General features: G+C 45.1%; 2 protein-coding genes across 4 annotated transcripts; one reads left to right on the top strand and one right to left on the bottom strand.

Moving 5' to 3' along the window:
• Positions 1–1,421: 1,421 nt before the first annotated feature.
• On the top strand, positions 1,422–13,708 carry GOSR2 (golgi SNAP receptor complex member 2). 2 transcript variants are annotated; one of them, XM_065699132.1, is made up of 6 exons: positions 1,422–1,523; positions 2,465–2,529; positions 4,911–5,019; positions 6,048–6,180; positions 8,906–9,046; positions 11,000–13,708. In XM_065699132.1, the coding sequence occupies exons 1-6, from the start codon at positions 1,495–1,497 to the stop codon at positions 11,159–11,161; spliced, it is 639 nt and encodes a 212-aa protein (XP_065555204.1). In that variant the 5' UTR covers positions 1,422–1,494; the 3' UTR covers positions 11,162–13,708. The 2 variants fall into 2 exon arrangements, with proteins under 2 accessions (XP_065555204.1, XP_065555206.1); XM_065699134.1 differs by lacking the exon at positions 1,422–1,523 and adding an exon at positions 1,547–1,647.
• GTSF1 (gametocyte specific factor 1) lies at positions 12,678–25,913 on the bottom strand. 2 transcript variants are annotated; one of them, XM_065699135.1, is made up of 7 exons: positions 25,780–25,913; positions 23,570–23,667; positions 21,516–21,642; positions 21,180–21,266; positions 20,665–20,725; positions 20,176–20,264; positions 12,678–13,112 (listed from the first exon to the last, which is right to left on the bottom strand). In XM_065699135.1, the coding sequence occupies exons 1-7, from the start codon at positions 25,799–25,801 to the stop codon at positions 13,099–13,101; spliced, it is 498 nt and encodes a 165-aa protein (XP_065555207.1). In that variant the 5' UTR covers positions 25,802–25,913; the 3' UTR covers positions 12,678–13,098. The 2 variants fall into 2 exon arrangements, with proteins under 2 accessions (XP_065555207.1, XP_065555208.1); XM_065699136.1 differs by lacking the exon at positions 12,678–13,112 and adding an exon at positions 18,056–18,671 and having other exon boundaries at positions 25,780–25,911.
• Between the last annotated feature and the right edge of the window lie 1,409 nt (positions 25,914–27,322).

Raw genomic sequence — 27,322 nt, 5'->3', positions numbered from 1 at the left:
ACATCAGAGATGATCTTTCGCTGGAGACCTGGCTTGCTGCATGGCAGGGCAGGGCAGGTAGAGTGTAATCCATCAAAGGATGGGTACATAGAATCATGGAATAGTTGGGGTTGGAAAGGACCTTAAGATCATCCAGTTCCAAACCCCTGCCATGGCCAGGGACACCTCACACTAAACCATCCCACACAAGGCTCTGCCCAACCTGGCCTTGGACGCTGCCAGGGATGGAGCACTCACAACCTCCCTGGGCAATCGATTCCAGTGCCTCACCACCCTAACAGGAAAGAATTTCCTCCTTATATCCAATCTAAACTTCCCCTGTTTCAGTTTTAACCCGTTACCCCTTGTCCTGTCACTGCAGTCCCTGATGAAGAGTCCCTCCCCAGCATCCCTGTAGCCCCCCTTCAGGTACTGGAAGGCTGCTAGGAGGTGTCCACGCAGCCTTCTCTTCTCCAGGCTGAACAGCCCCAACTTCCTCAGCCTGTCTTCATACGGGAGGTGCTCCAGCCCCTGATCATCCTCGTGGCCTCCTCTGGACTTGTTCCAGCAGTTCCATGTCCTTTTTATGTTGAGGACACCAGAACTGCACACAATGCTCCAGGTGAGGTCTCACGAGAGCAGAGCAGAGGGGCAGGATCACCTCCTTCGCCCTGCTGGTCACGCTGCTTTGGATGCAGCCCAGGATCCGGATGGTTTCTGGGCTGTGAGCGCACACTGCAGCCGGCTCATGTTAAGTTTCCCATTGACCAACATGAGAACGAGAATCTCTCACTGATTAAAGACATGTATTTATTTCACTCGTTTACACGTGTGGATGCTCAGTGACTTGCTCTTATGTGGTTAGCCTGTATGCTTAACTGACACAACCTTAACTGTAAATGAGCAGCAGCAGAAGAAATCAACGCTTTGGAGGCTGTTCCCGTGTCAAGGTATCAGATGATGACCAGTGTGACACGAACGGTCTGCCTTAAGCTCCCCCACCTCTCAAGGTGCTTTCCATAGCATCCCAGCCTGGTTTGTGTTGAAGGGAGCTTAAAGCTCATCCAGCCCCACGGGCAGGGACCCCTTCCACTGGAGCAGCTTGCTCCGAGCCCCTGTGTCCAACCTGGCCTTGAGCACTGCCAGGGATGGGGCAGCCACAGCTTCTCTGATGCTCGCTGCGGGTTCTGGGCGCGCTTCGCTCCCGCACCGGGGCGATCCCCCCGGCATCCCGAGCCGGGGCGCGACGCGGGGACGCGCAGGCGGCGGCGGGCGCGGCTGTGGGGGATGCCCGCAGCAGCCGCCCCCGCTTCCCCCGCTGCTCCCGGAGGAGGGCCCCGAGCCCGGGCGGCGCCGCGGGCCCCCAAACCCGGTCCCGCAGGCGGTGCTGCAGCGCCCCCGGGCGGCGGCGCAGGCGCCCTGCAGGGAGAGGGGAAAGAGGAAGCGGAAGGGTCGGCGCGGCCGGAAGCGGACGGCGGCGACGTGGGCAGCGGCGGCGCGGCGGCGGGCGGCGGCATGGAGGGGCTGTACCAGCTCACCAACAAGTGCGTGAGCCCGCGGGCAGCGGGGCCGCCCGGCCGCAGCGCCGAGCATCCGGGCTGCGGGGAAAGGAGCGGGCTGAGGGGCGGGTGCGGGGCCTGCGGCCCAGCGCGCTCGCTGCGCCCCTTGGTGAGCTCTGAGGCAGAAGCTCTGCGCGGTGAGGGTGCTGAGGCGCTGGCACAGGGTGCCCAGGGAAGCTGTGGCTGCCCCATCCCTGGCAGTGCTCAAGGCCAGGTTGGACACAGGGGCTTGGAGCAAGCTGCTCCAGTGGAAGGGGTCCCTGCCCGTGGCAGGGGTTGGAGCTGGAGGAGCTTTGAGGTCCCTTCAACCCAAACCACTGTGATTCCCTAGAAACAAGTGCTTCTGTGTTACTAAATACGCATAGGTTAAGGCATGCTGATTTAGTAGGGTTTGGGGGTTGGAGATGTCTGATGGACACAAACCACTTTGGGAAACGTGTGACCCCTTGCTGGTAAAGTCCACGCTGTGTCACAGATAAAGGTGGTCTGGGGAGGGAGGAGCGGGGTGAAATCTTCCCTCTGCTGTGCTCAGCACTCACCGGGTCCTGCTGTGAACCTGAGCTCTTGGCTTCATGGTTCTTGTGGATTGGGTTGAATTGATGGCTTTTAGCTGCCAGGTGTGGGAGCCCCGGTTTGGGTTATAAATACAGAAAGGGAGCTACAAATGGGTTGGGAATGTGAAGCCTTTTCACCTCTGGTTTTGGTTTTAAGCTTTTGTAGGTGCACATTGAGAACACAGCTTTCTCCATCCTGAAGAATTGCATTGCGGTTTTTATGCTCACTGATGCACTGAATGTAGCTCATTCCTTTTCTGCTTGAAAAAAGTACTTTTAAGTAAAAGAAGCTGAATATTGAGGCTTTGACAAATGATTTGATTTCATAGCTCTCAACTGACTTCTGTTCGTTTGCTCCTTGTCTTTTGAAAGGCAAGTCCATGAGGTCCAGTCTTACATGGGGCGCCTGGAGACTTCAGACAAGGAGTCAGTGCACTGTAAGTAGTTAATTGGTGAGACAAGTCCCGTTCCAGTACTGATTTGATTTAGCTTGCATCGTTAACCTGTGTGCTTTATCGTGGGATGTACAAATTGGGCTTTCCAGTCGTTGTGATCAGCTGGTGAGACACAATCACCAATTGGAAACGCATTAGAATTACTTTGCTATTTCACTTCAGTAAAGTGATGGTTTATGTAAAGGGCAGAGCAGAAAAGACAGAGCAAGACTTTACTTCAGATCATCTTCCTGTTCTAAGTCCTTCATTGACAGCTAGTGCTTACTGTGGCTGCTTCTGCAGTGCCTTGAGATGGGAATGCCAGATACTTTTTGGTGCTGTTAGATGTTGGAACTCACTGTCAGGGTCTGCTGTGGAGGCCTTCAACATAAACAGGTTATAAAACCCTGCAGTGATGCAGTCATGGAGGTTTAATGAATACATGGATGTGGACATAACTGCAAATTCAGTTTGGTAGACGGTCAGAATGCTGAGAAATGTGACTGTGTATCTGTTTTGTCATTTTACTATTCCTCAAGCATCCACTAATTGGCAGTCTTTCCCAAAAGATGCTTGGTCCAGTTTCTGGGGAAGATGCCATAATTTGGAATGCAGGAATTTAAGCAGGATGATCGTTTTTCCATCAGAATCAGAACCTGTAATTCCATCTGCTGATGAGAAATACGTAGAACAAGTAGGTTTGAAATTGCTTCAGTGAATTTGGACTATAAGCCTGTGCTAATAAAATGACTGTAATAAAACACTGTGATATTTTCTGGCAGGACTTTTGCCAAGTGTATTTTGGACCTGTGTTTGAAACTCCAGTTTCTGTATGAGCAGTTGCTAATAGGCCTCATCAGAAGTTCTGAAGGGGAAGGACACTGCTAGGATTGTGTACCATTTTACGCAGACAGTAAATGAACATACTGTTTCTCTAGATATATATTTAAGGATGGATATGTGCTCTAGATATTAGCATTTCAGAATTTATAGGAAAAAGGATTATCTTTTGGATGGAGAGCAGGAATAAAAGCCAGGAGATCAAACTTTCTATTACAGCTTTCCTTTTCCAACTGTGGGTCAATAATCCCTTCTTGCTCACAATAGCATGAGATGACCAAGATAACAATACAAGTGTTTGGACTAGCGAAAGCTAACATAGTCTGTCTGCTCTCCTGATTGCTTTTCTGTTAACTTTAGCTGTACTAAATGATGGAGAGATGAATTAGGACACTTCGATTGATTTGTGTCTATATATGTAAGTTAGTTACTGTTGGTGTGAGATCAAAGGGCAAAGAAAAGGGATTGTAGGTGCTGTTCAGTTTTCTGGGTTCTGCTGAATGGGATTCTCTGGGAAGTCCTGAGATACTGTGGAGTAGCTGGTAGTTAATAATGCTTTTCTGAGTATCTCTTGAGTCTAAATGCAAAATAAGAACAAATGGTGCCTGTAGGATTTGGTGGTGATTTACAGCAGGTCTGAGCCTGCAGGACTCTCCTTGTGGCTGCACAGACTTGACAGTGCCTCTGTCCTCTCGATAGTCTGGACGTGCTCTGGAGGGTGTGTACCTGCAGCCCTACAACTCACCTTCAAACCCACATGGCAGGTGATTAATAGTGCTCCTGTCTTTTGCCCTTCTGTGCAGTTCTCTTGGGTTGTGAAATGCTGGATTGTGACATGGTTAAATGCAGTTGTCATATAAGAAGGGGGTTGTGGCTTGTACTGAGTTTTGCTGTACCGTGTAACTGAAAGCATATGACTCTTGCCCCAGTTGTATCCATTTCCTACCTCATTAAAGTACGTGAGTTTGCACTGTGTACTGTTGTCCCTTTGCTATTTCTACACAGGTTAACAGAAGCAATTGCAATATAGATGATTACAGAGGCAATTATGGTGGCCTTGTTTTCTCCCTTGAAAGGGGTTTGGCCAGGTCTTTCTGGGCTATTTGTCTAGTCTACCTGTTCCTGAATCCTTCCCATGCTCTTGTCAGTCTCCCCTGCTGTAGGTATGGATGATGTGTATTAACCCTCTGTTAACAGTTTGCCATTAAACTGCCATTGTTGTGAGAATAATTTTGGCTATTGGCTCCTGTGAGTGAATCTATCCAAGGGAACAGGGAGAGGATGGAGAATGTGGGATTTTTAAATCCTAATACATGGAGCTGATAGGGAAAGAGGCCCAGATATCTTGAAAGAGCAGGGGGTTTCCTAGCTCCTTCCTCAGAGAAGATGGAGGGAAAGGCGAAAGTCTCAAATTATTGTGGTAAAGAAGTGGCTTCTCATGATATTTGGAGTTCTTGGTTATTGATGATTTTCTCCTATCCGGGAAGGATTTGCATCTGTCAGGTTTTAAACACTGGTTTGAGTGCTTTTTTATTCCCTTGCAGTGGTAGAAAATGAAATTCAGGCCAGAATAGACAATATCTTCAGCAACTTGGAACGTCTGGAAATCCTGTCCAGCAAAGAACCTCCCAATAAGCGACAGAATGCTAAACTGTAAGTTCACCACCTTTGCTATGATAGTGTAGTCTTGGTATTATTTTAATTACATTCATTGAAGCCCTTTGCCTTTTGATTCGAGTGAAAACTTTGTACTTTGTGTAACTTATTTCTGTGCTCTATGCTAGCAAAGTTGAGGCACAGAGGGCAAAATCGCTTTCCTGTGTTTAACCATAAACTGGTGATGGAGCTGGATTTGTGGCTCTGTTCTGAGATGATCAGAACATATCACTTGGATGCTTAAATTTCTTTATATGGCATTTGCTTTTAATGGCATTCGTGGAGGTAAGGAGTAGAATTACTTCAGCTGGTATAGTTTTCTCTGGAGCATTTTCCTACCTGTTGGTGACTAAAATAAGGAGGTTTCTAAAGTGAGCACTGGTTTGAGCAGGAGGTTGAACCAAATTGCTCAGGACCTTCAGTTCTACTTTATTCTGTGACTCCACTATTAATGTTTGGTCCTAATACGTCTTTATTGATACTAGGGGAGGATTTCATGTCAGCTGTATTATAGAGGTCAGTATCTAAAATAGTCATCTAGGCTATCTTTGTAGTAATCAAAAATATAAGTAAAGGCCACAGAGTTCTGGATGTCATTTGTTTTGGCCTAATGGAGAGGTCTCTTGTATTTGCTGCTGACTTTGAAGCTAATTAATGAAACCTGAAAGCTTCATCTTTTATGGAAAGGGGGTCATGATATAGAAGCTGTACAAATCCTACTGTCTTTCCAGATCTGTGTTAAATGAGGAATATATATATAACTCCTGAAGAGAGGATGTCCGAGTATATCATTTAGTCCCCAGTTAAATAATCACCTGTTCAGTAGAAAAATCAGGCACGGAAGATCTAAGCCTGGAATACAGGCCTAAGCTTGAATGACTTTTATCTAATAGATAAATAGAACCCATTATTCTTTACTATTTGTCACTGTTAATAGGAATAATGGAGCATTATAAATTAAGAACACTGGAAAAGAATGGTATTTTTATCTCTGGAAATGTCTTGCTGCTGTTGATCTTTTCTAGCCGAGTTGACCAGCTCAAGTATGATGTTCAGCACCTGCAGACAGCTCTGAGGAACTTCCAGCATCGCCGTTACATCCGGGAGCAGCAGGAGCGACAGCGAGAGGAGTTGCTTACACGTACATTCACTACTAATGTAAATAGTCTTTGCTTTAGCTCTTTGGATTCTAGAAGCTCTAGGCTTTCAGAGGAGTTTCAGGCAAGACATAGGTGTGACTCTTATGCTGCTGTGACATGTAAATGGAATAAAGATAGAAAAGAATAACAATATGTGCTGAAAAAGTACAGCTCTCATGAGGGACATTTGAGCCATTAAGAGGCAGTAGTAAAAGACTCCAGAAGCTGCTGCTCCTGTTTTATCCAGTGCCTGACTTTATCTGGTAGTTGCAAAGGGGAAAATGAGTTAGGTACCAAATGTACTTACACGTTTGACTTGGATTTGTGTCCAATGCCTTTGTCAAATCCTGACATCTGTAAACTGTCTGAGTTACACACCCTGCTCTCAGTAGATGTCAGCAAGCTTTAATTTGTCCAAATCACACAGCTGGAAAAAACCCAAACCCTTGCTTTTTATCTGTAAGTGATTTAAAAGTTTTAATAACAGGGATGTGTTTCCACCTGTTCTTGTTAATTCTTAGTTCCTCCACTGGGAAGTTCCCCAGTGCAAATTCCTTTGCTTAAATAATTTAGGTTTGCTTTCCACTTTCATTTCGCTGTGACTCAAAAGCTAGTCTTTGGTTTGGTTTTTGTGGGTTTCTTTTCTTTCTCTTTTCTTTCTTGTTAATTGCGTATAACCCATCATTCCTTATCTATGTTGTCATTACCTTATCACTCCTTATCTGTGTTGTTAGGGCAAGGAAGAATCAAGGTGAGCAGTCTTATGTTCTTGAGATTGGGAAGTTCAGTGCGCTTCTCAAAGCCTGACATAAAGATGAGCCTGAGCGTTAGGTTGAAAGGAACACTGAAACCTGATCTGGTTTTAAAACCCTGTGGTGTTCTCCGCAAATATGGAGACATTTTCCTACAGGAAAAACTGTCCAGAAATAAACCACCTGTAAGTGGAACAGTTTTGAAGAGCAGTAGCTCTGCAAATACAAAATAAATGGCAAATTGGTTTTTTTTTTCTCCTTTAGATGTTGAAAGGTGCCCCAAGATGAAAGGAAAAAAAACCAAACCATTATTATTTTGTATTTCTTTCAACTCATAATAAAATTCTGACTTTTAAAGTAGAATGACCCTTTAATAGGAAACTGATGATTGATTTGTCAGCTATTGGCCTCTCTATTGTGGTTAGAAGTTCACATGTTTCTATTTATACACTACCCTATTAAATAGAAATGACAGTTGAGCATGTAAGCATCCTGAATAAATCACTTTAACATACAGAACAGCTTTGGAAAGCTGTAGCAGTGTTCTGAACATTTGCTTAATTCAAAGAGAAATTCAGTCTTCATGTGTAAGGCCTTCCCTTGTACCATTCTGGAGAAAACCTCTAACAGCAAATGAAAGAGATGATGCCATTGAGTCTCCCTGTGAGGAGGGTCAAATCTTTGGTAGTTTTCTTGTTGCCTTGGGGTATATGATGAAACCCTACAAGCTCCTCATTTAGGAAATCGAATCCTTGCTAAGTTGAAGTCTTACACATACCTGAAATAAGAGCTGCTCAGCTGCAAATCCAAGTGCTCCTGCTCTGCAGGCTCATGTAAGACAAGACACTTGTTTCACCTTAGTGCTTCACTGATGTTTGATCAGAGATGTGTGTGCTGCCACAGGTCCTTCATCCACTGACTTTGACCCTGTGGCTGCCAACAGCTCTTGTCCTTTATTCACTCTTTTACTGTCAGCAGCACACCCCTCGAGGATGTACAACATCTGACAGTGGATCATACATGTCATTCCTGTATTAACTTCTGTAATAATCACCAGAGTCTCCTCAGAGCAAGTTCGATGATGTTGTGTGTGTGTAACCTACAGCTGGCAGTCAGATGCATGGTATAAACCATCTTTTGCCTAAATATGAATTCTGCATGTTGGCAGCTCTTGTACTGAGTACATGGGAGCAGGTTGGCCAGTGGTTCCATGCTTACCTCTTACCAGTATCATGATTCCTGTTCATAAACCAGGGTGGGAGCGATGAGCTGCTGTCTTGACTCTCTGGATGGAAAGGTGTCCAGAGAAGATTAAACTGGAGGCCTTTGAAAGACAAAAGCGATCACATCCTCCATTCTCTTGTGCAGTCCAGATTACAGAGTTTTATCCAGTTATTTCCATTTCAAGATGTGTATTTGAGCTAATGCATCTTTTCTGGAAAAAATGTTTCTTTTTAATGGTTTCAGGCTTTTTTTAAGACTAGGCCTTGGGTGCTGAGCGAATCAGACCTTCAGGGAGCAAAGTCAATGTCTTTTTGCCCTCATCAGAAACATACACCATGTTGTAAACTTACAGAGTGTTCTGCAAGCCTTTTGTCACTTAGAAATGTGATACTAAATCAAAGTCTCTCACTTGCAGGGATCACATGACCTTCTGCTACTTCTGATGTTCTCTCTTGTAATACCCTTTCCTACATAGATCAGTCTATAAGAAATTCTCCACTTTTAATCTGACTTTTTAGCCTTTGAGAACTAATTGCAGTTGAACACACCTGATCAACTTTGCCTTTTGGCTTGCTTCCCCTAGGCTTCTCTTACCTTTTTCCACTCAAATATGAATGTATTTAGTATCTGTTTAAAACATAATCCTTCAAGTCCTGTCAAGGTTTTCTTGCCACATTCGTTTCTGCATGTTCTTTTTGTGGATCTAGCTATGTGTGGACTGTGTGCGTGAGCAGGCAAGGTAACCAAGACCCTGCATTTCCCCCACAGGACTCTGATACCACCATACCGATCGACGAAACATTACAGTTTAATGAATCCCTCCAGAATGCCCATCGTGGCATGGATGATCTTATTGGCAGTGGGACCAACATCCTTCAGGGCCTGAGGGACCAGAGACTGACACTAAAGGTGGGGGCATCCTGTTTTCCCAAAAAGACCCCACATTTTTCTGTGTTTATGATGACTTAAATAAAATAAATACATGACTTTCTTCCACTACACTGCTTCAAGCTGAGAATGCTTGAAGGCCCAAACTCCATTTAAACTAAACTTGAAATCTTTACATTTTATAATCCTATCAGGAACATCTTTAAGCTCTTTTGGTGGCTGGATGGCCTAGCAGTCTTCACCTGCGTGGTAATTAGTATCTGGAGTGATGAACGTTATGTTCTGTTTCCTTGCATTTTATTTTGTTTGTGTTTAAGAATGGGATGCTGTGAATTCTGTTCTTTTGGAAGCATCAGGTCCTTATGTTTTCAGGGGGATTTATCTTCTCACTCACAGATGAGGAAATAGCTGTTCGTGTTCCTTTATCCCTTACCTTAGCTGTCTTTACATACCAAAGACTTTGTTGCCCATTTACAAATCTGGCAGAAGCAGTCAGCCTGGAGACAGCTCACAAAGATCAACGGGTTCATTTGGAAGCTTGTTAGTCCATGTAACTTCTTGGGTATTGGATATAAGTGTGTATGAACCAAGTATTCCCAACTTATTGCAAGGTTTTAACTGTTCTGGCTGTACAATTCCACTGTTCCACCGACTGCAAGACTCAAAGAGTCTTCACTTTCCTATTGTTTGCTTTGGTTTTAAAGCTCCTATTTGGTTTCTATTCTCCAAGCAAGTTTTTCTTTCGTTGTGAACTAGCATGGAAACATTGCTGCAGAGACAGAAATGCTGAACTTGAAAGCAGAGTATCCAGGGTTTGATGTGAGGGGTATGAAATGAGGTGAAAAAAGTGATTATGTCTTAACTAGCAAAGACATAACCTGATTTCAGCAAAGGGCCTTCCACAGAAGAAACTGGTTATCTCACTTGCTACTGCAATTCTGTGTATTTTATGGATTGAGAAACTGTTTGTGCATGTATGTCCAATATAGTTGATACAGATTTGGTCCTCAAAGAGCTTTTCTGATCTTAAGTCAGGTTTATACTCAAAGCCATTGCCAAATTTTACCTTTTTTAGTCTCCTGCAAGCACAGATTTGGTGAACTGGGAGAACCAGAAGGTAGAGGTTTTATTTGAAGGTAGTAGAGCACTGTGCTGGGAATCTGTGCTATTGCCCCTGCTCAGAGAAGAAATAACTAAGTCTTAAGGCTTTCTGAAGCAGGGTGTGCTGTTAAAGACTTGGTCCCAGAAGACATTTTGAGACACTAGGTCCGTTATCATTACCATGGTGTGACAAGGGTGTTTGCTGCCTCCTGTCCTGCAGCTTACTGTGTTTACCTGTCACGTGCTTACTGCTCATGATGTGGAAACCAGTGGCATCCCCATTCAGAATAATACCAACTGCTTCAGCAGTGAAACAGAACTGAGGTGTGGGCCTGTCTGCACCCTTTGTTCAGTGCTTTTCTCTGGAAAGATTTCTTGAAATCACATTAACTACACTTTTATGTGCCTTTTCATTGCACTCTGCCATTAGCCTTACAAGTTTCTAGACCCACTTTTCAACCTCTTGTTGGTATGAACTGTGCTTCAGCAGGAGGGAATTTGTACAAGAAAGGTTGTCTGATGAAGAAACTTCAAGCTCTTATTGGACTGTGTCTGAAAAAGGACCAGGAAAACTTTTAATGCCTCTGTAGGGAGTGCACGTTTTCCAAGATGCTCTTCATGGTGTCTCCATCTGGACAGATTATTCTGTATCTTTAACCACATTCCTGTTCATGTGTGTGAATTAATTTGTCTCATCATTCAGCTATTGCCAGGGTCCTGGTCTTAGATTGTAGGAATTGTTGGCTAAGAGCAGGTTCCACTGATCAGAATTCATCACTTGCAACCCATGATGAAATACTCTTGGACTGTGTGGAATAAGAAGTGTTGGACCATGAGGTTAATTGTTTCTCTTTGCTGTCTTTTTATCCTTAGGGTACTCATAAGAAGATCCTGGATGTGGCCAACATGTTGGGCTTATCCAACACAGTGATGCGGCTGATCGAGAAGCGAGCCTTTCAAGATAAATACTTCATGATTGGGGGAATGATCCTGACTTGTGTCATTATGTTTCTCGTCGTGCAGTATCTGACATGAGCTACTGAACTGTATTATCAGAGGCAATGGTCTTTTGGAGCAAGATGGACTGTCCTCCAAAGTGTACTTTCCTTTGAGTGCTGCTTTGGATAAGCCCCTCCTGTGAACTCCAGTGTTCACAAATCACACTCATGTGGGAAGCATGCAGGGAAACAAATTTCTCTGGGGACACTATAGTTGAAAATGGCCCTATAAAAAATAACCCCATCCCCTCCTGCTCTCACCTCATTGTCTGCAAGTTTAAGAATCTGTTAAGTAGGAAGCAGCAGTGAAAACTTCACCCAGCTGTGTTGCAAGGTAGGAGTGTCCTTTTGGATAGGGACAGGTAGGGATAAGAGGATTCAAAGGCAGAGCATAAGATGTAATGAGCCTTTCCTGTGCTAGCTAGAAGGGACCCTGATTACTGTATTTTGCCATGAAGAATGCCTCTGAGGAGAACTTGCATCGATTGTAGCACACTGCTGGGGAGCCAGTGTGTGGAAAGATGGGAAGTAAAGGATTCCCATCTGCAAACTCACTTATTTTGCTTGGAGGGAGATGGATTTGTGGGGAAGGGTTTTAAAGCACGGTTATAACCTCAGCTAACTTTTTTGTTTACACATACAGTATTAACCAGCACAAGTATTGCTGTTTCAGGCTGAAATGCTTCTCCTCTGAGGTATGTTTTGGTACCTTTTTATGCCCTGCAGCTTCCCAGTGGAAGCTGAATGCTGTACTGCCTGCTTTCAGCTAGATGCACATCAAGCCTGTGTCATCCCACTGTGCCTAGTACCAAATATAACCTCTTAAGACATTTTTAATGCTAGTGCACATCATGTTTTGGTGAGTTGTAGTCACTTTCTGAGGTGGTTGGTTGGGGTTTTGTGCTCTGTGGCTGGTATTTTTTGAGTCTATGAAGCAGGCAAGTCCTCACTGTGCTCAAATTGAGGTTTCTGATTTTTATGTTCATAGAACTGGAATGGGCTCTCTGTGCTGGTCAGAATAACAGTGGGATCAGGGCAACAGACCATTCACTTAAAATGAGCTGTGTCAAAAGAGTTTCCTGAAGTTACGTGCCTTGGGATGCTAAAAACATCCCTCACGCTTGGGAAGGGTGTTCTCTGTGTTACCCTTTGTACCTGCAGAATTACTGTGAAAGATTCCCATACACATCATCTCACAGAGGTGAGGACAGCCAGCTTAGATGTATCTCCTCACAGTTATGAAATGCCTCATTGTTTAAATATGGCACTTTCCCTGCGGACTGGGGGGGGGCTCCATTGGAACTGCCCTTCCTGAGATTTTGGGCATCATCCATTTCAATCAGCCTTCAGATACATTCCCATCCCAATGTGTGTACAAGTCTGGAGCACTTCCAGATGTCCAACACAGAAGGGCCATATTCAGATGATGTGGCATAATGATGGCAATTCCTTGGGTATTTTTCTGTCTGGAATGGTTGTGAGTCTCTTAGTAACAGATTACAAGTTCTGCATTCTGTCTTTGATGCAATGAGCTTTGCTTTTATTACGCAGTCTGGAGAAATGGTATTAATAACTGTACAAAGTGAACTTGGGTTAATATGGGCAAGTGAAGCAGGGTTTAGCTGTTGTTTATGCAGCTTTTGTACAGGTGTGTAACTGAGTACTGCCTGACCTACGGGCTGTGGTACAGCTTTATGCCCAGATGAGAGAACCCAGCTTGATCTGCTGTTACAGGCCAGTCAGCTTCATACTTGGAACGCAGGGTGGGAGAAGAGCCAGGGCTCAGAGCACTGGCTGGCTCCTGCAGATGCCGAAGTGAAGGCCAGGCTGCTGTCAGTGCCTAGATAATCCTGTCAAACGGTTCAGCAGAAGAAAGCCTCGATGCATATCCAGCGTGCGGCACGCCTTCTGGTTGTCTGTTTTCTGCTTCTCAGTGTGCTTGGTGCTTCTGAAGTGTTCTGTGCTCTGTGTTCCTCAGTCCACCAGGCCTTCCCAAGGAAACACGTCAGCAGATCAAGTACAGTTATTTGAGGGATGAGGGAATTAAAAGGAGGGGAAGTCTGCAGTGATAAATCACCTGTCTTGCTGTATCTTTAAATCCTGTATCTAAATCAACCTTACATTTTAAATCTGAAATCTCATAGACTCAGATACTGTACACTTGAGAGATCCTCTTTGAGATCAGTTGGGCACCTTTTAAGGGATCCCTGGCAAATCTTCTTGTTCCCATAAACTGGTCCAGTTCCACCTTGATTTTACAACTTCATGGTCCTCTGATGGTGTGTCAAGTTCATGTACTTGTGACCTGGCATAGCAGCATTTGTCTTCTACCAAAGTGGGACTTAAGCCAATTTGTTTCCTATATTTGGCTTGTGGTAGGAGCCATAAAATAATTGGAACTGGTTTTTTTGTTTCCTGGTTTTGAAACTATGTTGGCATTTTAATACATTTCTCTATTTTGCCCTTTTAGGGTCTCCATGTACTTGTGTTGGCTGATTTCCCCTTTGTAAGCAGTGTCCTTGCTTTTCACTGTCTAGGGGTACAGTGTGGGGCTTGAAGGAACTACCTGGGTAACTGGATTTGATGACTGATGGAACAACTTATTCTTGACTCCATCACTAGGCATATCAAGGATGAGGGGGTCATTAAGAACAGCCAACATGGTTTTATGAGGGGGAAATCATGTATGACCAACCTTATAGCCTTCTATGAGGAAGTGACTAGGTGGAGGGATGATGGTAGAGCGGTAGATGTGGTTTTTCTTGATTTCAGTAAGGCATTTGATACTGTCTCCCACAGCATCCTCATAGATAAGCTGAGGAAGTGTGGGCTTGACGATCAAGTAGTGAGGTGGATCGAGAACTGGTTGAAAGGAAGAAGGCAGAGAGTTGTGGTCAATGGCGCAGAATCTAGCTGGAGGTCTGTGACTAGTGGAGTTCCTCAGGGGTCGGTGCTGGGACCGGTGCTGTTTAATATTTTCATCAATGACCTGGATGAGGGAACTGAGTGCACCCTCAGCAAGTTTGCTGATGACACAAAACTGGGAGGAGTGGCTGACACACCAGAGGACTGTGCTGCCATTCAGCGAGACCTGGACAGGCTGGAGAGTTGGGCGGGGAGAAACTTGATGAAATTTAACAAGGGCAAGTGTAGAGTCTTGCATCTGGGGAAGAACAACCCCATGTACCAGTACAGGTTGGGGGTTGACCTGCTGGAAAGTAGCGAAGGGGAAAGGGACCTGGGGGTCCTGGTGGATAGGAGGATGACCATGAGCCAGCAATGTGCTCTTGCGGCCAAGAAGGCAAATGGCATCTTAGGGTGCATTAGAAAGGGAGTGGTTAGTAGGTCAAGAGAGGTTCTCCTCCCCCTCTACTCAGCCTTGGTGAGGCCGCATCTGGAATATTGCGTCCAGTTCTGGGCCCCTCTGTTCAAGAAGGACAGGGAATTGCTTGAAGGAGTCCAGCGCAGAGCCACAAAGATGATTAAGGGAGTGGAACATCTCCCTTATGAGGAGAGGCTGAGGGAGCTGGGTCTCTTTAGCTTGGAGAAGAGGAGACTGAGGGGTGACCTCATCAATGTTTACAAATATGTGAAGGGTAGGTGTCAGGATGATGGAGCTAGGCTTTTTTCAGTGATATCCAGTGATAGGACAAGGGGCAATGGGTGTAAACTGGAACATAGGAAGTTCCACGTTAACATCAGGAAGAACTTCTTTACTGTAAGAGTGACAGAGCACTGGAACAGGTTGCCCAGGGGGGTTGTGGAGTCTCCTACACTGGAGATATTCAAGGCCCGCCTGGACAAGTTCCTGTGTGATGTACTGTAGGTTACCCTGCTCTTGCAGGGGGGTTGGACTAGATGATCTTTTTAGGTCCCTTCCAACCCTTGGGATTCTGTGATTCTGTGATTCTGTGACTTCAGCAGATCTGTACTAAATGCCAAGTCCAAAATGATGTACAAGAGCATCTGTGCTCTGTCAGACATGTAAACCCCTCAAAGCTTCTGTCAGTGCAGCAGGAACACAGGTGGGCTCAGGATTCCTGCTAACATGAAATGAGACAGAGCTGAAACCCTCATATCTTTACAGATGTTGCTGCTGCGGCTCTCTGTAGTTTTCTTTCTTCCTAAAGACCACATTTCCCTCAGAGTTGTTTTGTTTCTGAACTCGTGTGGCATGGCCAAGTATCCCAGCTGTTGGGTGAACTGTTCTCATGAGAGGACACTGGAAATTAACTTGCCTCTGGAAAAAAAAAACCCTTTTTACCAGTATTTTATACATGAAGGGGCAAGGGTGGGACATGATGTGATTCATGTGATGGGAATAAAGATAATTTTTTTTTCAACCAAATGGAGGTTTTTACCTTAGCTAACATGGAACGTGCTCAGGTACCTCACCAAGCTGGACATGTTCCAGTATTCTCAGTACTGAGACAGGTAGGCGCAAGCTGGCTTGGCCAAATGGGGAATGCCTGCTTGAGCTCAGACGTGAAGAGGAAGTTTTACAGAAGTGGGAATGGGATCAGCTCCGTGACGGACAAAGCTCAGCTGGCATTGAAACTAGTGAGGGATAGGAAGGGCTTGTATAAACACATTGGCAGCAAAAGGAATGAAAGCCTCCAGCCAAAGGGGGCACTAGAGGAGGCAGCTGAGTGACCCAAGTCTTTCCTCCTGCGATCTCTCCCACTGTTTGCCTGCCTAGGAAGGTGTGTAGTGGCAGACACTCCACTTGAAGGAACGGAAGTCTCCACCAAAGGGAGAGGTGGCTGTTTCTGCTACCACGAGGAGGGGGAGTGTGGAGCCAGATGGAAACATGCAGGGAGGCATAAACCAGGAATGTCCTGCATATGGAGGAAGAAAGTGTGCAATGAGGAGAATGAAGATGGGAAACGCAGAGTGGATTTTCTTCCCAGTTCACTGAGAATGGAAGGAGAGAAGAGGGAGGCTCTGCAGAGGAGAAGGCACCAGCAGGGAAAGGGTTCATGTGGAGTAGCCCAGTTTGCATCTTTCAGTATGGAAGGTGTGGAAGATCACCTTTCTCTTGTAATTTATGTTTTGGGTTGCAGCCATTCAAGTTCCCCACAGCTACAAACCACTTATTAAATGACGAAACATCCAGTAAAGAATACAAAAAGCAACATCTCCTGTAACATGAGGCAATAACACTACCTGTGACTGTAGTAACAATATCAAATGTCTCAACAGTAGAAGAAAAATACCTCTTTGTGAGCTGTAACATAACGCAAAGGGGATGGTGTCATGTCTTCACAGTAATACTGTGTAAGACTTTTATCATGGAACCACTGGTTTGTGTTGGAAGGAATGTCAAAGCTCATTCAGTTCCAACCCTCTGCCACAGGCAGGGACACCTTCCACTAAAGCAGGTTGCTCCAAAGCCCTGTCCAACCTGACCTTCAACACTTACATTAAAATATTTATAATATATTAGAATGTATTTTATATATATTATACATAATATATAATGCATATATTATTTATATTAAAATATAAATATTACTATTTCTATGGAAAGCCCACATTTCCATATTCTCAGAGAGGCAGCCAGAGGAAGACATGGGTGGCCAGTGCTGCCTGTGGGTCTGCTTGTGGGGTACACATCACAGAGCCAGACCTGGCTTCTTCCATCCTTTCTGCTCTGCCCCTCTTTCTGCACCCGCTTTTAGCACATTTAGGATTTGGTTACACAGTAGTTTGAACAAACCTAAGAGGGCACCAGGAGCAACAACAAGGAATTCCAGTGTGTCCAGGAATCTGTGCCTCAAGAGAAAAAATGCTTCTTCTCCGAGTCACAAATGGCAACTGCTGACAACCATTTCTATCCCAGATATCCATAGGGATTTCTAGTCAGACCAGTCCTATTGCCACAACGCTGGTAGCCCAGACAAGGCAGAAACGGCCCAGCAGGCAGGATGCACCCACCAGAGTGCTCAGAGCAAGCACAGGCATTGCTGAGCTTCCAAGAAACTGAGGCTGAAGTAAGTACATGCTCAAAACCCCTCCCTGGCAGACCAGGAGGGGTTGGTATTTGCCTATATTCCATCAAGTTCTCTTGGCAAGGGCCACATCTAGCCTCTAGGGAAGGGGTAAAGGTTCCAGCACTGCTCAGCCTACCCATCAATAGAGACTGTGAGTTTAATACAGGAATATTGTGGCTGTGACCATAGTGATAGCCATATGAAAGTCCTCACTCTGCCACCTTGGAGTAGCTGCCGTTTAGCATACTGCTGAAAATATTCCTTGTCCTGTGGTAAATACAAAACAATCAGAAGGAGCTGACAGCCCAATGACAGACAATACTGGGGGTTTACATAGTCATAATGCTGGAGGAGGGTCATCTCTGTGTTTTACACCCTTGCAGCCTGTTAATCACTTTCCTCAACCCTCCCAAATAACTGCAGGGAACAGTAACATGATAGGTTTCCTGCTCTTCAAAGGCAGCAGCGCATGCAGGACATGCTTGAGGAGACTAAGGATATGGGATTTCAGATCTCAGAGCTCTATCATGTGTTGGTCACACTCACCTTACAAGACAAACCCACTTCTTGTGGTCCCTACCCCTCAATTACTATGGCCAGGGGATGTTCTGAAGTCACAACCATGACCTTCCAAGCCCTTCTCTGCACCTCCTCTGCAGTGCAGACCCAACAAAAAGCAGGTAGTTAACTGCACTAAGCCTTTCACCAACTGGCAATTAAATGAGATTAGGATAATGGAGCCCAATTATGGCATCTATCTAAAATTACAGTGCTCTGGCCCACAAATCCTGCAAATAAGCTACTGCAGCCAATCCAGAAGCTGACATTTGCCACCACTTTCATTTGAAGTGGCAAAAGGAAAATCAAATAAAGGCTGAGTGGAGGGTTTACTGCGGAGGCATTTCCTTACTCAACAGAACGAGAGTCTAACAAATCTCTGCAGATGAATGAGTCCAAGAGTACTCATAACATTTTTATTCTAAATTATCAACAAGAACCTTAACAGAACTGAACTTTAAGATAAATCTGATTTTGTACATTCTACTCAACATGCATTGTGTTGCACTGGTAGGAATACAAATGGGAAAAATCCAGTACTTTGATGAACATACATACTTTTCAAAATGTGAAAAGCATTTCTTTCTCAACAAATACCAGATGTGGTTTCTTAATTCTTTGTATATTTAGATTTTTAACTTTGCATCTGCTTTTAGAAATACACTGCTTAAGCCAAACATTTACACAGACCCAAAAATGTATTCCGAGTGACTTAAACTATTCCTGTCTCCACCCTCCCCCACAGAGACCAGTTATGTTAGAACCTCAAACATGTTTTATGTGTTAGAAAACTTAAAAACCCTAATGGAAACTAGCTGAGTACTTAGGTGTACTCTTTAAACTTCCCCTGCGTGGTATTACTCATATTGTAAAGAAGTCACAAAGGATTCCCCATTAACGTATGACCTGAAGCACCACAGGATCGCTCATGTGACAAAGTCAAGGCTTGAAGCTTCAAAGGCCTGATCAGGACGTCAGCAACGAAGGCAGAAGTCTCTGTAAATGACAATGTAGTTTAAAACCCAAACTACACACTTCCCATACCCTATGTGGACAATCTCAGATGCTGACAAAATAACAAGCAAAAAGTGCTTGCACAGGGAAAAACTCTTCCAGCTTTGGCTGATCCAGATGATTTTAATTCAACATTACATAGCAGGAAGTCTCAGCCTCCTTGCAGGCTGAAGAAACTCTCAGAACTATATCCTCTCCAGCCTGCAACAGGCCCTCAAATGACTGCAGATATTATGACATTAGAAAGCCTCCTGCAGAGAAAGCTTTCTGCACCTTCCCAGCAAACAACCAAATGTTCTCAGATATGTCCAGTAGAAGTCCCACAGAAACCACGCTCAGCACCATACACTCCTGAGAACAGCAGCAGGGAGCGTTGCTTTGCAGATGCAAGACATGCTTATGGTGCAGGGTACAAATTCCTGGAAATCACTCTGTTGTGTGGTTCATGATTTCCACTAAAACAGGACTCCAATAGTTCCTGCTATGCCAAGGCCTGAATTCACACATATCTGCCACTTTTGCAGGGCATTTCCTCTCTCCCCTTTCGCCCAGCATAATTACAGCCTCTCTTCTACAATTAGCACAAAACACAACTCTGAAAGGGCCTCTTTTCAAATATACACTTGTTTTAAAGCATCAAGCTAAGGGGCAAGATTTTAGGGATATGTGCAATCCCCCTGTACTGGTCTGTTTCCCACTGTCACTTCTTTGATTAGGAACTTAATCAGACCCTACCTCCTCTACTTAAATTCCCACCCCCTGAAATCCATCACCACTTCACAAAAGTTCTGCCTTTTCCAAATCACTGGAACAACTTCACAGTTAACTACTGTTAACTACTCACTGCAGTCAGAGGAGGGAAGGGTTCCAAGCTGGTGATAGGTAAAGTTATCAGTCCATCTACTCAGTAACAGTCACCAAATGAAGATGAGGTTAACTTACAAAACAAATGCTTGGAGGAAGATCTAGCAACCAAGGACAGTTATCTACAAGTGACATTCCAGTTTGGTTTGGCAGATTCAGCCTGGCACTACAGGACTACTGGCACTACAGGACTACTGGCACTACAAAGTCCCCCAAGTACCAGGTTTAGTTAGCTGCTCCAAGTAGGAAACAAGACAGCCATTCCCTGAAGCATCTTTAAGCTTTTGCTTTGTAGTTAATGGCAAATAACCGTCTGTGACTTCAGCATCAGACACTAAAACAAGGGAAGCTCCTTCCCACTTCCAGATGCGATTTGTTCCCACACCTTCCCCCCAAGTAGTCCTGGTTTAAGCAGTCCTAGTTTTACCCTGCTCTGAGCTACTGGCTGGGCTTAAACCACGACACACCAGATTCCCTCAGAAGCTGCTCTCAAGAAGGCAAGTGTTACATACTACCCCTCCTGCCCACGTAGCAGTGGCCATAGAGCACTACTGCAGCCAGAGATTACAGCAACAGTCACCATCTCCAGAATTAACAGTGCCAAAACATGGATAATACTTACAGCTTTTCCATGATACAGTGTATGGGGAGGACTCAGGGGCACGTACTCTTGAAGGCAAGCAATTCTTTTGCTCAAAGGTGGTACTGGAACTGAAACACTACAGTTACTTCTCCTGACAGATGATCAAATTCATGCATTTTACAACAGCACAGAGGAGAGCAGGGACATAAGGGGATGGTACTTATATATATATTATATATACACACACACACACACATATATGCTCTGAACACTAGGAAGTATTCCAAGAAGTGTAACAAGTGAAATCAGATAGAACTGTTGCCACCCTTTATGGAAGGAGAGATAGATCATGGTTGAGCTCGTACAGACCTGCAGAGCTGTCAAATGCAGGACTGTTGCTGCATACTGGCTTAGACAAACACTAAGCAAAGTCAGCACATGTCACATCATAGAAGCTGGATTGGGAACAGGCTGCAATATCCCTCTATAGAAAACATTACTGTAAGGAATCAAACTCATATTCCCTACCTGTTTATGCCAGAGTTGCACGTGCCCCAAATAAAAGGGGAATCTGACTGCTCCAGCAATTCTGCAAAAGGGAACAGATGTCATGGGTCAGAAATAAAACTCCAGCAACCACCATCAGATCAGGAATAGCTGTCATATTTCTACATGCTCAAGAGGGAGTAAAGGTTGATCTAATGATGAATGTGTCTGCTTCACTGTCATTTAACTGAGGAACATAAAAGTTATCAAGTTTCCATTATCATCACTGCACATAAGATACAAAACCTTACATGAGAAGGAGCAGAGGTTTGGAAATATATCTCCGTGCCAGTTATGGCAGGCATGTTGAATAGTTTTCTACACCAAGAAAAGCCTGCTGGGTGAAGAGATGCATGCTTTTAGGAATGAGCATAAGCAAGGTGTCCTACAAGTGAGACCCAAGTGAACAGCATCTCTAGTTCCACACTGTCCCAGGTAGAGCTGAAGGACAGGACCAAGGAGAAGGCAGAGGTGTGGGAGATGGGGAAGTTCCTCACCTGCTTCCCAGTCTTCATCACACGGAGGTGCCTGCCACGTGCTCACAGCATTCATCTGATCTCTCTTGAAGTCAGAGGACTGATTCACTTCAGGAAGAGAGAAAACTCAGTGACTAGCAGTCAGTCCTGCTTTAGAGGCATTAAATGCTTTGGATCAAGTTGTAAAACATCTCTTGGCTTTAGACTCAAGTTTTCCCAAAGCTGCTGTGCCACACAAAACTATAGACAATAATCTGACTTCCACTTTTTGGTCATTCTGTGAGCTGTCCTTACAAAAAAGAGATTTTTATGTCCCCAGGATGACCAAACTTCTCTATGCTCAAGTGGTTCTCTTACCTACATCTTGCTCAATGAACCCTCTGTCACTGCACTTCGTTATATGATCGCTGAGGTCAGCTTGAGGAACCAGATGGCGAGCGTTGAAGGGGCACGTGGCCAATTCCTTTGCAACTTTAGGGTAGCTCTAGACAAGGGAAAACCAAAATCATGTGCCATATCTCTCAAGTTCATTTATCTCTTGCTAACCCATAGAAAAAAAACCCTCAAGGATATTTGTGATGTTGCTTAAGAAAAAAAATAAAAATAAAATAAAGACTAAACAAGGAAGGGGGAACCAACATGACTGTTCTTTAAAACACAGTTCACTGAGAAACTGAGCCACCATTGAGTTTACTGAAATGAAACATACCCTCAGCTAAACTTCCTACAGTTTGCTGCAATGCTGGCAATATGTCTGCATGGTTTAAAGCACAGATGAAACTATTTTAATAACAGTAGGGGAGAGATGCTCTGCTGGTCAGGGAACAGGCCTTCACCCAAGGCAGATGAAGAGGCAGAAGTGCCTTGTACTGATGGTGCTCCAGGCAGTGTCTCCTCACTACCACCAATATGTGACTGCAGCACAAGCTGCAGGCACATCCAAGGTGTTTGTCATTACCCAGCCTATACAGCCAGGGTTGCTGTGTCTTCATGTGTCCATCATTTGCTTCAATTAGCTGAGCAAGCTATTCTTGCCACGTAGCAGAAGCTTCTCAATGCTAATGCAGTTCAAGCTGAAAGGATTCAGCTTGCTCTGCTTGGAGTGTCCCTGTTTGTGTGACATGGCTACATTCTGCACAAGCAATGGGAAGCTGAGGCAGTTGGAAACATCTAATTAGATTTTATGCATGGGGCATGCAAAGGAAATTCAACAAACTACCAAGTAAGAAGGCCAATCTCCACCCAGACGCTTGCCACTACAAAGAAAACAGTAGCATCTTCAGATGGATCAGATGATAATCCCTGAGCCCTTCTTCTGCTAATTACTTAGACACCGTGTCTGACTGGTGACCACTATCTCACCTCGTCCTAACTAGGTAAGCTTGCCAAAACTGTCTGCTCAGCAGCTATGCAACACAAGGACAAACCCAACGTGGTTCAAAGTTCTCTTGCCAACACTATTCACCTAACTCACATGCGTATTTCTGCCAAAATCTTCAGGGGGTCAACAAGGAAAATTTCAGTCCCCTTTAATGTTGGAATGATGGAGGTACTTGCCACTTAGTTCTGTCCCCCGCTTTCACTAGTTAGTTAATATTTTTTAAGGCTCTAATTTCACAAAAATGAATTGTTTGTAAGTATTGATACCAGGACACCTCCCCAACAACTATACCTTAACTGCGAGACACAGCACTGTTATACTATTTTAAAAACACATTGTCAAAGTTACATTGGTAAACCTAAAGAGGAACAATTGGGTTTTAAAAGGTATCAGCAAAACCTCATGCTCAGTCAGATGCCAGCACTTGCAGGTTTAAAGTAAATAAACCATGAGGACAACAGAGGAGAAGAGAGGAAGGAATGCTTCCTATTAAATGATTTGTATTTAAATTCTGGCTAAAAGATGGGGAGGGGAAAAAGCCCTCTCCCATATGCGCTAAGCTCAGGAAGTACAGCTTCTGACAGATGCACTTAAATAGTTACTAGCAAGACAAAAAAAATCCTAACCCTGTTTGCAGCTGCATTTCCAGCACTTCAAGAGTGAATTTCAACATCACAACACTTCCACTCTGATGAGCCAGAAAGAGGTCACATAACTCAGACTGAGTTCTCGCTTCAACTTAAAGAGGAAAAATGTATCTGACCTCCATGTGAGCTGCTGGAAGAGACTAGTTTCCTCCTTGACCTGACCATGAAGAATCTCTACCTCCTTTCAACAAAGCCACACTGGTAATGGGTGAATTAACACGTGCTTGAAGCTATTACTAATCAAATAATAAAGTTATGAAATAAAGGCTAAACAAGGCTATTTGTCAGAAACTTACAGCAGCCAGCAAGAAAATGCAATAAGAATGAGAACATGCACGCCATATTCACAGGCACAGAATTACAGGTCTGGCAGTTCAGCTTACCTTCCTACACTTCACAAGGTGATAGGGAAACCGAAAGGCTCTGATTCGATGATGTTTATTATATGGACATTGTATTAATCTATCTGGATCCAAAACATCTAGTAGAATGAAAAAAAAAAAATGGTTAGGAAGAAAAGATTTAGGGTCACTAACACAGTGAAGTGGGGAAAAAACATACCATCACCTCAGGGCTGTGATCTTAAGGAGTTAAACCGGTTGTTCTTAGTTCAAAATCCTTCATTAAGGCAGGCACCTGTTTTGCATAACCAAATTCATTTTGAAGTTTCTGTGACTGGGATGTTAGTCAAAACAGACAGAGAACAGTCTGTCACTGAGCACTAAGCATAACAACCCTTTAAGTTACCATATTAGGCAGGTAACCACACTTACTCAAAGTGAACGAAAACAGCACTACTTTTCCAGCTATCTTAGAAGAGAATCAGTAGGATGACGACATGCCCTCCAGGAGCACTGTCAGCCTGAAACAACTCTTTCTGGATCAACAGCTAATTTTGCTGGATGAAGAACACCCGGAAATTTTGTTTCATTTCCAAGGAAGCAGTGTGCCTCATGTGGTGCATGGGACTTGTAAAGGAATGTTTTCAGAAGTCAGGCAATTCTATAGGAGCTGAAATGCTACTAAAGCAGCTAAAATACCTAAGAACATAGACACTGAACAGTGAAGCAGCATGACTGCAGGCATACATGATACAGATTTTTATCTATCTCTAGATAAAATATATTCACAGAACAATAGAATGATTTGAGACCTTAAAGTTCATCCAGTTCCAACCCCCTGTAATGAGCAGGGGCACCTTCCACTAGACCAGGCTGCTCCAAGCCCTGTCTAACCTGGCCTTGAATACTTATGTTAAAATATAAATATTAATATATCTATGGAAAGAACACATTTCCATGTTCTTAGTGAGGAAGAGGGGCAATCAGAAGGAAACACAGGTGGCTTGTGCTGCCTGTGGGTCTGCTTGAGGGGTACACACCAGGGAAACAGACCTGGCTTCTTCCATCATTTCTCCTCTGCCACTCTTTTTGCACAGTGCTTTCAGCACACTTAGGATTTGCTCACCTGGTATCTCAAATTGACCCAAGTATGGCCTGCTGCTGTTTAGCCTCTTCCCTGCCATCACATCCCCTTCTCTTACACATGCATTGGTGCTCAGTTGTCTCAACAGCCAGGTCAGGGAGCTGTATCAGCCCACAGGCTGACAGCTGGTTAAGATCATAGAATCATAGAATGGTTTGTGTTGGAAGAGACCTTAAGGATCATCTAGTTCCAACCCTTCTCCCATGGACAAGGAAGATGCTATTTCACCAGTCACAATGAGCAGACTTTCTGTTGTGAGCCACAAGATAAAGTTGTGAGCCTGAGCCAGTAGGAAGGAAGGACAGACCCAATCCTTTCCAACTCAGCTGTGCAGTGCTGCTGCAGTCAGTTCTGCTACCTGTGAGCACCTCTCATCTCTATTAGCCAGTTTAGGTCATTGAGAACAGCTGAAAGCTAAAGACTTCAACATTCAGAAGGACTGACGAGCTTTGTACTGATTCCACTGTCCCTGTAAGAGCCATCAGAAGTGTTTTCTGTCTTGAAGTGGCTCAATGCAAATGAGACCAAGTGCACTACCAGGGAAAGGAAGGAGATAGAGACAAGAGGGAAAGGAAAGCTCTCACCATATTACATAAAACAACAAACACAAAACCAAACACACGAGCTGGCCTGATCAGGTAAAGAGATGCAATTAACACAAGGCTGTAATGAGCACAGCCTCTCCAGCACCACAGCAATGCCATGCTCGAAGGAAACACTTGTCCCTAAGCCTGCTGCCTGCACACCCAAATCCACAACAATCCTAAAAACGTGTCTGGAGCCAGCTGAGGCCACAGGATAGGCGGGAGCAATGCTTTAACCAAATTAAGTCACTTTACCCAGATACTTCCTAAAGCCCACAGCTGAAGCACAGATTACCAATATTACATGGTTACCAGAGTGGCACCCACATGTAAGATTGCCCCAGTTAAAATAACCAACAACCCACTGGAGCCTCCTTGGCTCCACTCAAAGCTCAGCGACAAACCCAGAGCTATTCGCACAGGGGCGGGGCAGGCTGGGGCCTGCACACAGTGAATGGCCACCACCTTCCCCTTCTTTCCTCTTCCTTCCCTTTCCCCCTGCAAGACCCCGTCCCGAGCCTCACCGAAGTCATCCTCCAGCTCCATGGGGAAGGGATGCGGAGAGCGCGGACCACACAAGAACCAGACCGAGACCGCACCTCAGGCGCCGCAGCCTCGCGCCTTTCACTGCCTTCGCGCCTGCGCGCCTGTGCGCCTGTTTCCTAGCAACGGCGCAGGGCCCCTCCCGCCACGCAGCGGTTGCCATCGCAACGCCGTGGCTCGCGTCCGTGTCCGGCGCCATCTTACGCGGGCCGGGCAGTGAGGGAAGGGGCGGCTCCTCCCGACCCAACCTCGCCACCCCAGCCCCAAATAGGGGCCGAAAACTCGAAACTGCTTTCCAGGGTAGAGGGACTGTGTCCATGCCGCTGAAGGTGAGCTGAAGGTGGCCGAGGGCAGGGTGGAACCGTGCCTCCTGCAGCCTCGCTGAGCGCCATCGCTTTGGAGCAATGGTTTCTGGTCCCACAGGTCTCCTGCCTCAAAGGCTCTAAGCAAAGAGACAGCTTTAAACAAAGGCCACGTTTTTATACCCTACTCACAGGCACATGCGGTGCAGGAGATAAAAGCTAGAGGGTTTTCTGTCAAGTGAAGGCAGAGATCCCTGCTCGTCCCCTCCCCGCATTGCTGGGTTCAAAACCACTTGCTTCTGCTTCACGATTGCCTCATTTTACAGCCAAAAAAAGCATGTTCAGTGGATGCAGAAATGGATGGTTTTGTTTTGAAACAGAAGGTTAGCGATGCGGGGATCTGGATCTGCAAACCACGGCGCACGTCCCTTCAGTTTGGAGTCATAGCATGGAATGGTTTGGGTGGAAGGGACCTTAAAGCTCCTCCAGCTCCAACCCCTGCCACAGGCAGGGACTCCTTCCACTGGAGCAGCTTGCTCCAAGCCCCTGTGTCCAACCTGGCCTTGAGCACTGCCAGGGATGGGGCAGCCACAGCTTCTCTGGGCACCCTGTGCCAGCGCCTCAGCACCCTCCCAGGGAAGAGCTTCTGCCTAAGAGCTCAGCTCAGTCTCCCCTGTTTTAGTTTGAACCCATCACCCCTTGTCCTGTCACTACAGTCCCTGATGAAGAGTCCCTCTCCAGCATCCCTGTGCCCTCCTTCAGACACTGGAAGCTGCTCTGAGGTCTCCATTGCAGGCTGGCAGTGCGTGGTTTGCTGGCAGGAGATCCTGCCCTGCCTAGTTTCATTTCAGGAGGTAACAGAAGACATACCTGTATTCTCTGGTAGCAACAACAGCAGAATCATCTTCAGATACAAGAGGCAGTATGTTTATAAAGTCATAACAGGACACCAGTGGAACAGTATAGGCTTGAATGGAGATATTAGTGACAGACATTCTCAACCACAGACAGAGGCTTGCCTCTGCAAGTCCTTTTATATGCAAAACTATGTAAAACAAACTGTTTCCAGGAGCCTGAGATGGGCTAAATCTGTCGAAGGACTGAGATGTCTCCCTGCATGCATGATCTTGTAGTGGAGTATTTCTTATGTGCACTAATGCAGATCATAACCCAACTCTGACCATTGTGTAAACCCAAGGGTTTATACACAGGAATGAGCCTT

This window comes from Lathamus discolor, chromosome 20 (assembly GCF_037157495.1).
Source record: "Lathamus discolor isolate bLatDis1 chromosome 20, bLatDis1.hap1, whole genome shotgun sequence".
NCBI lineage: Eukaryota > Metazoa > Chordata > Aves > Psittaciformes > Psittacidae > Lathamus > Lathamus discolor.
This window is presented reverse-complemented; position numbering and strand designations above follow the sequence as displayed.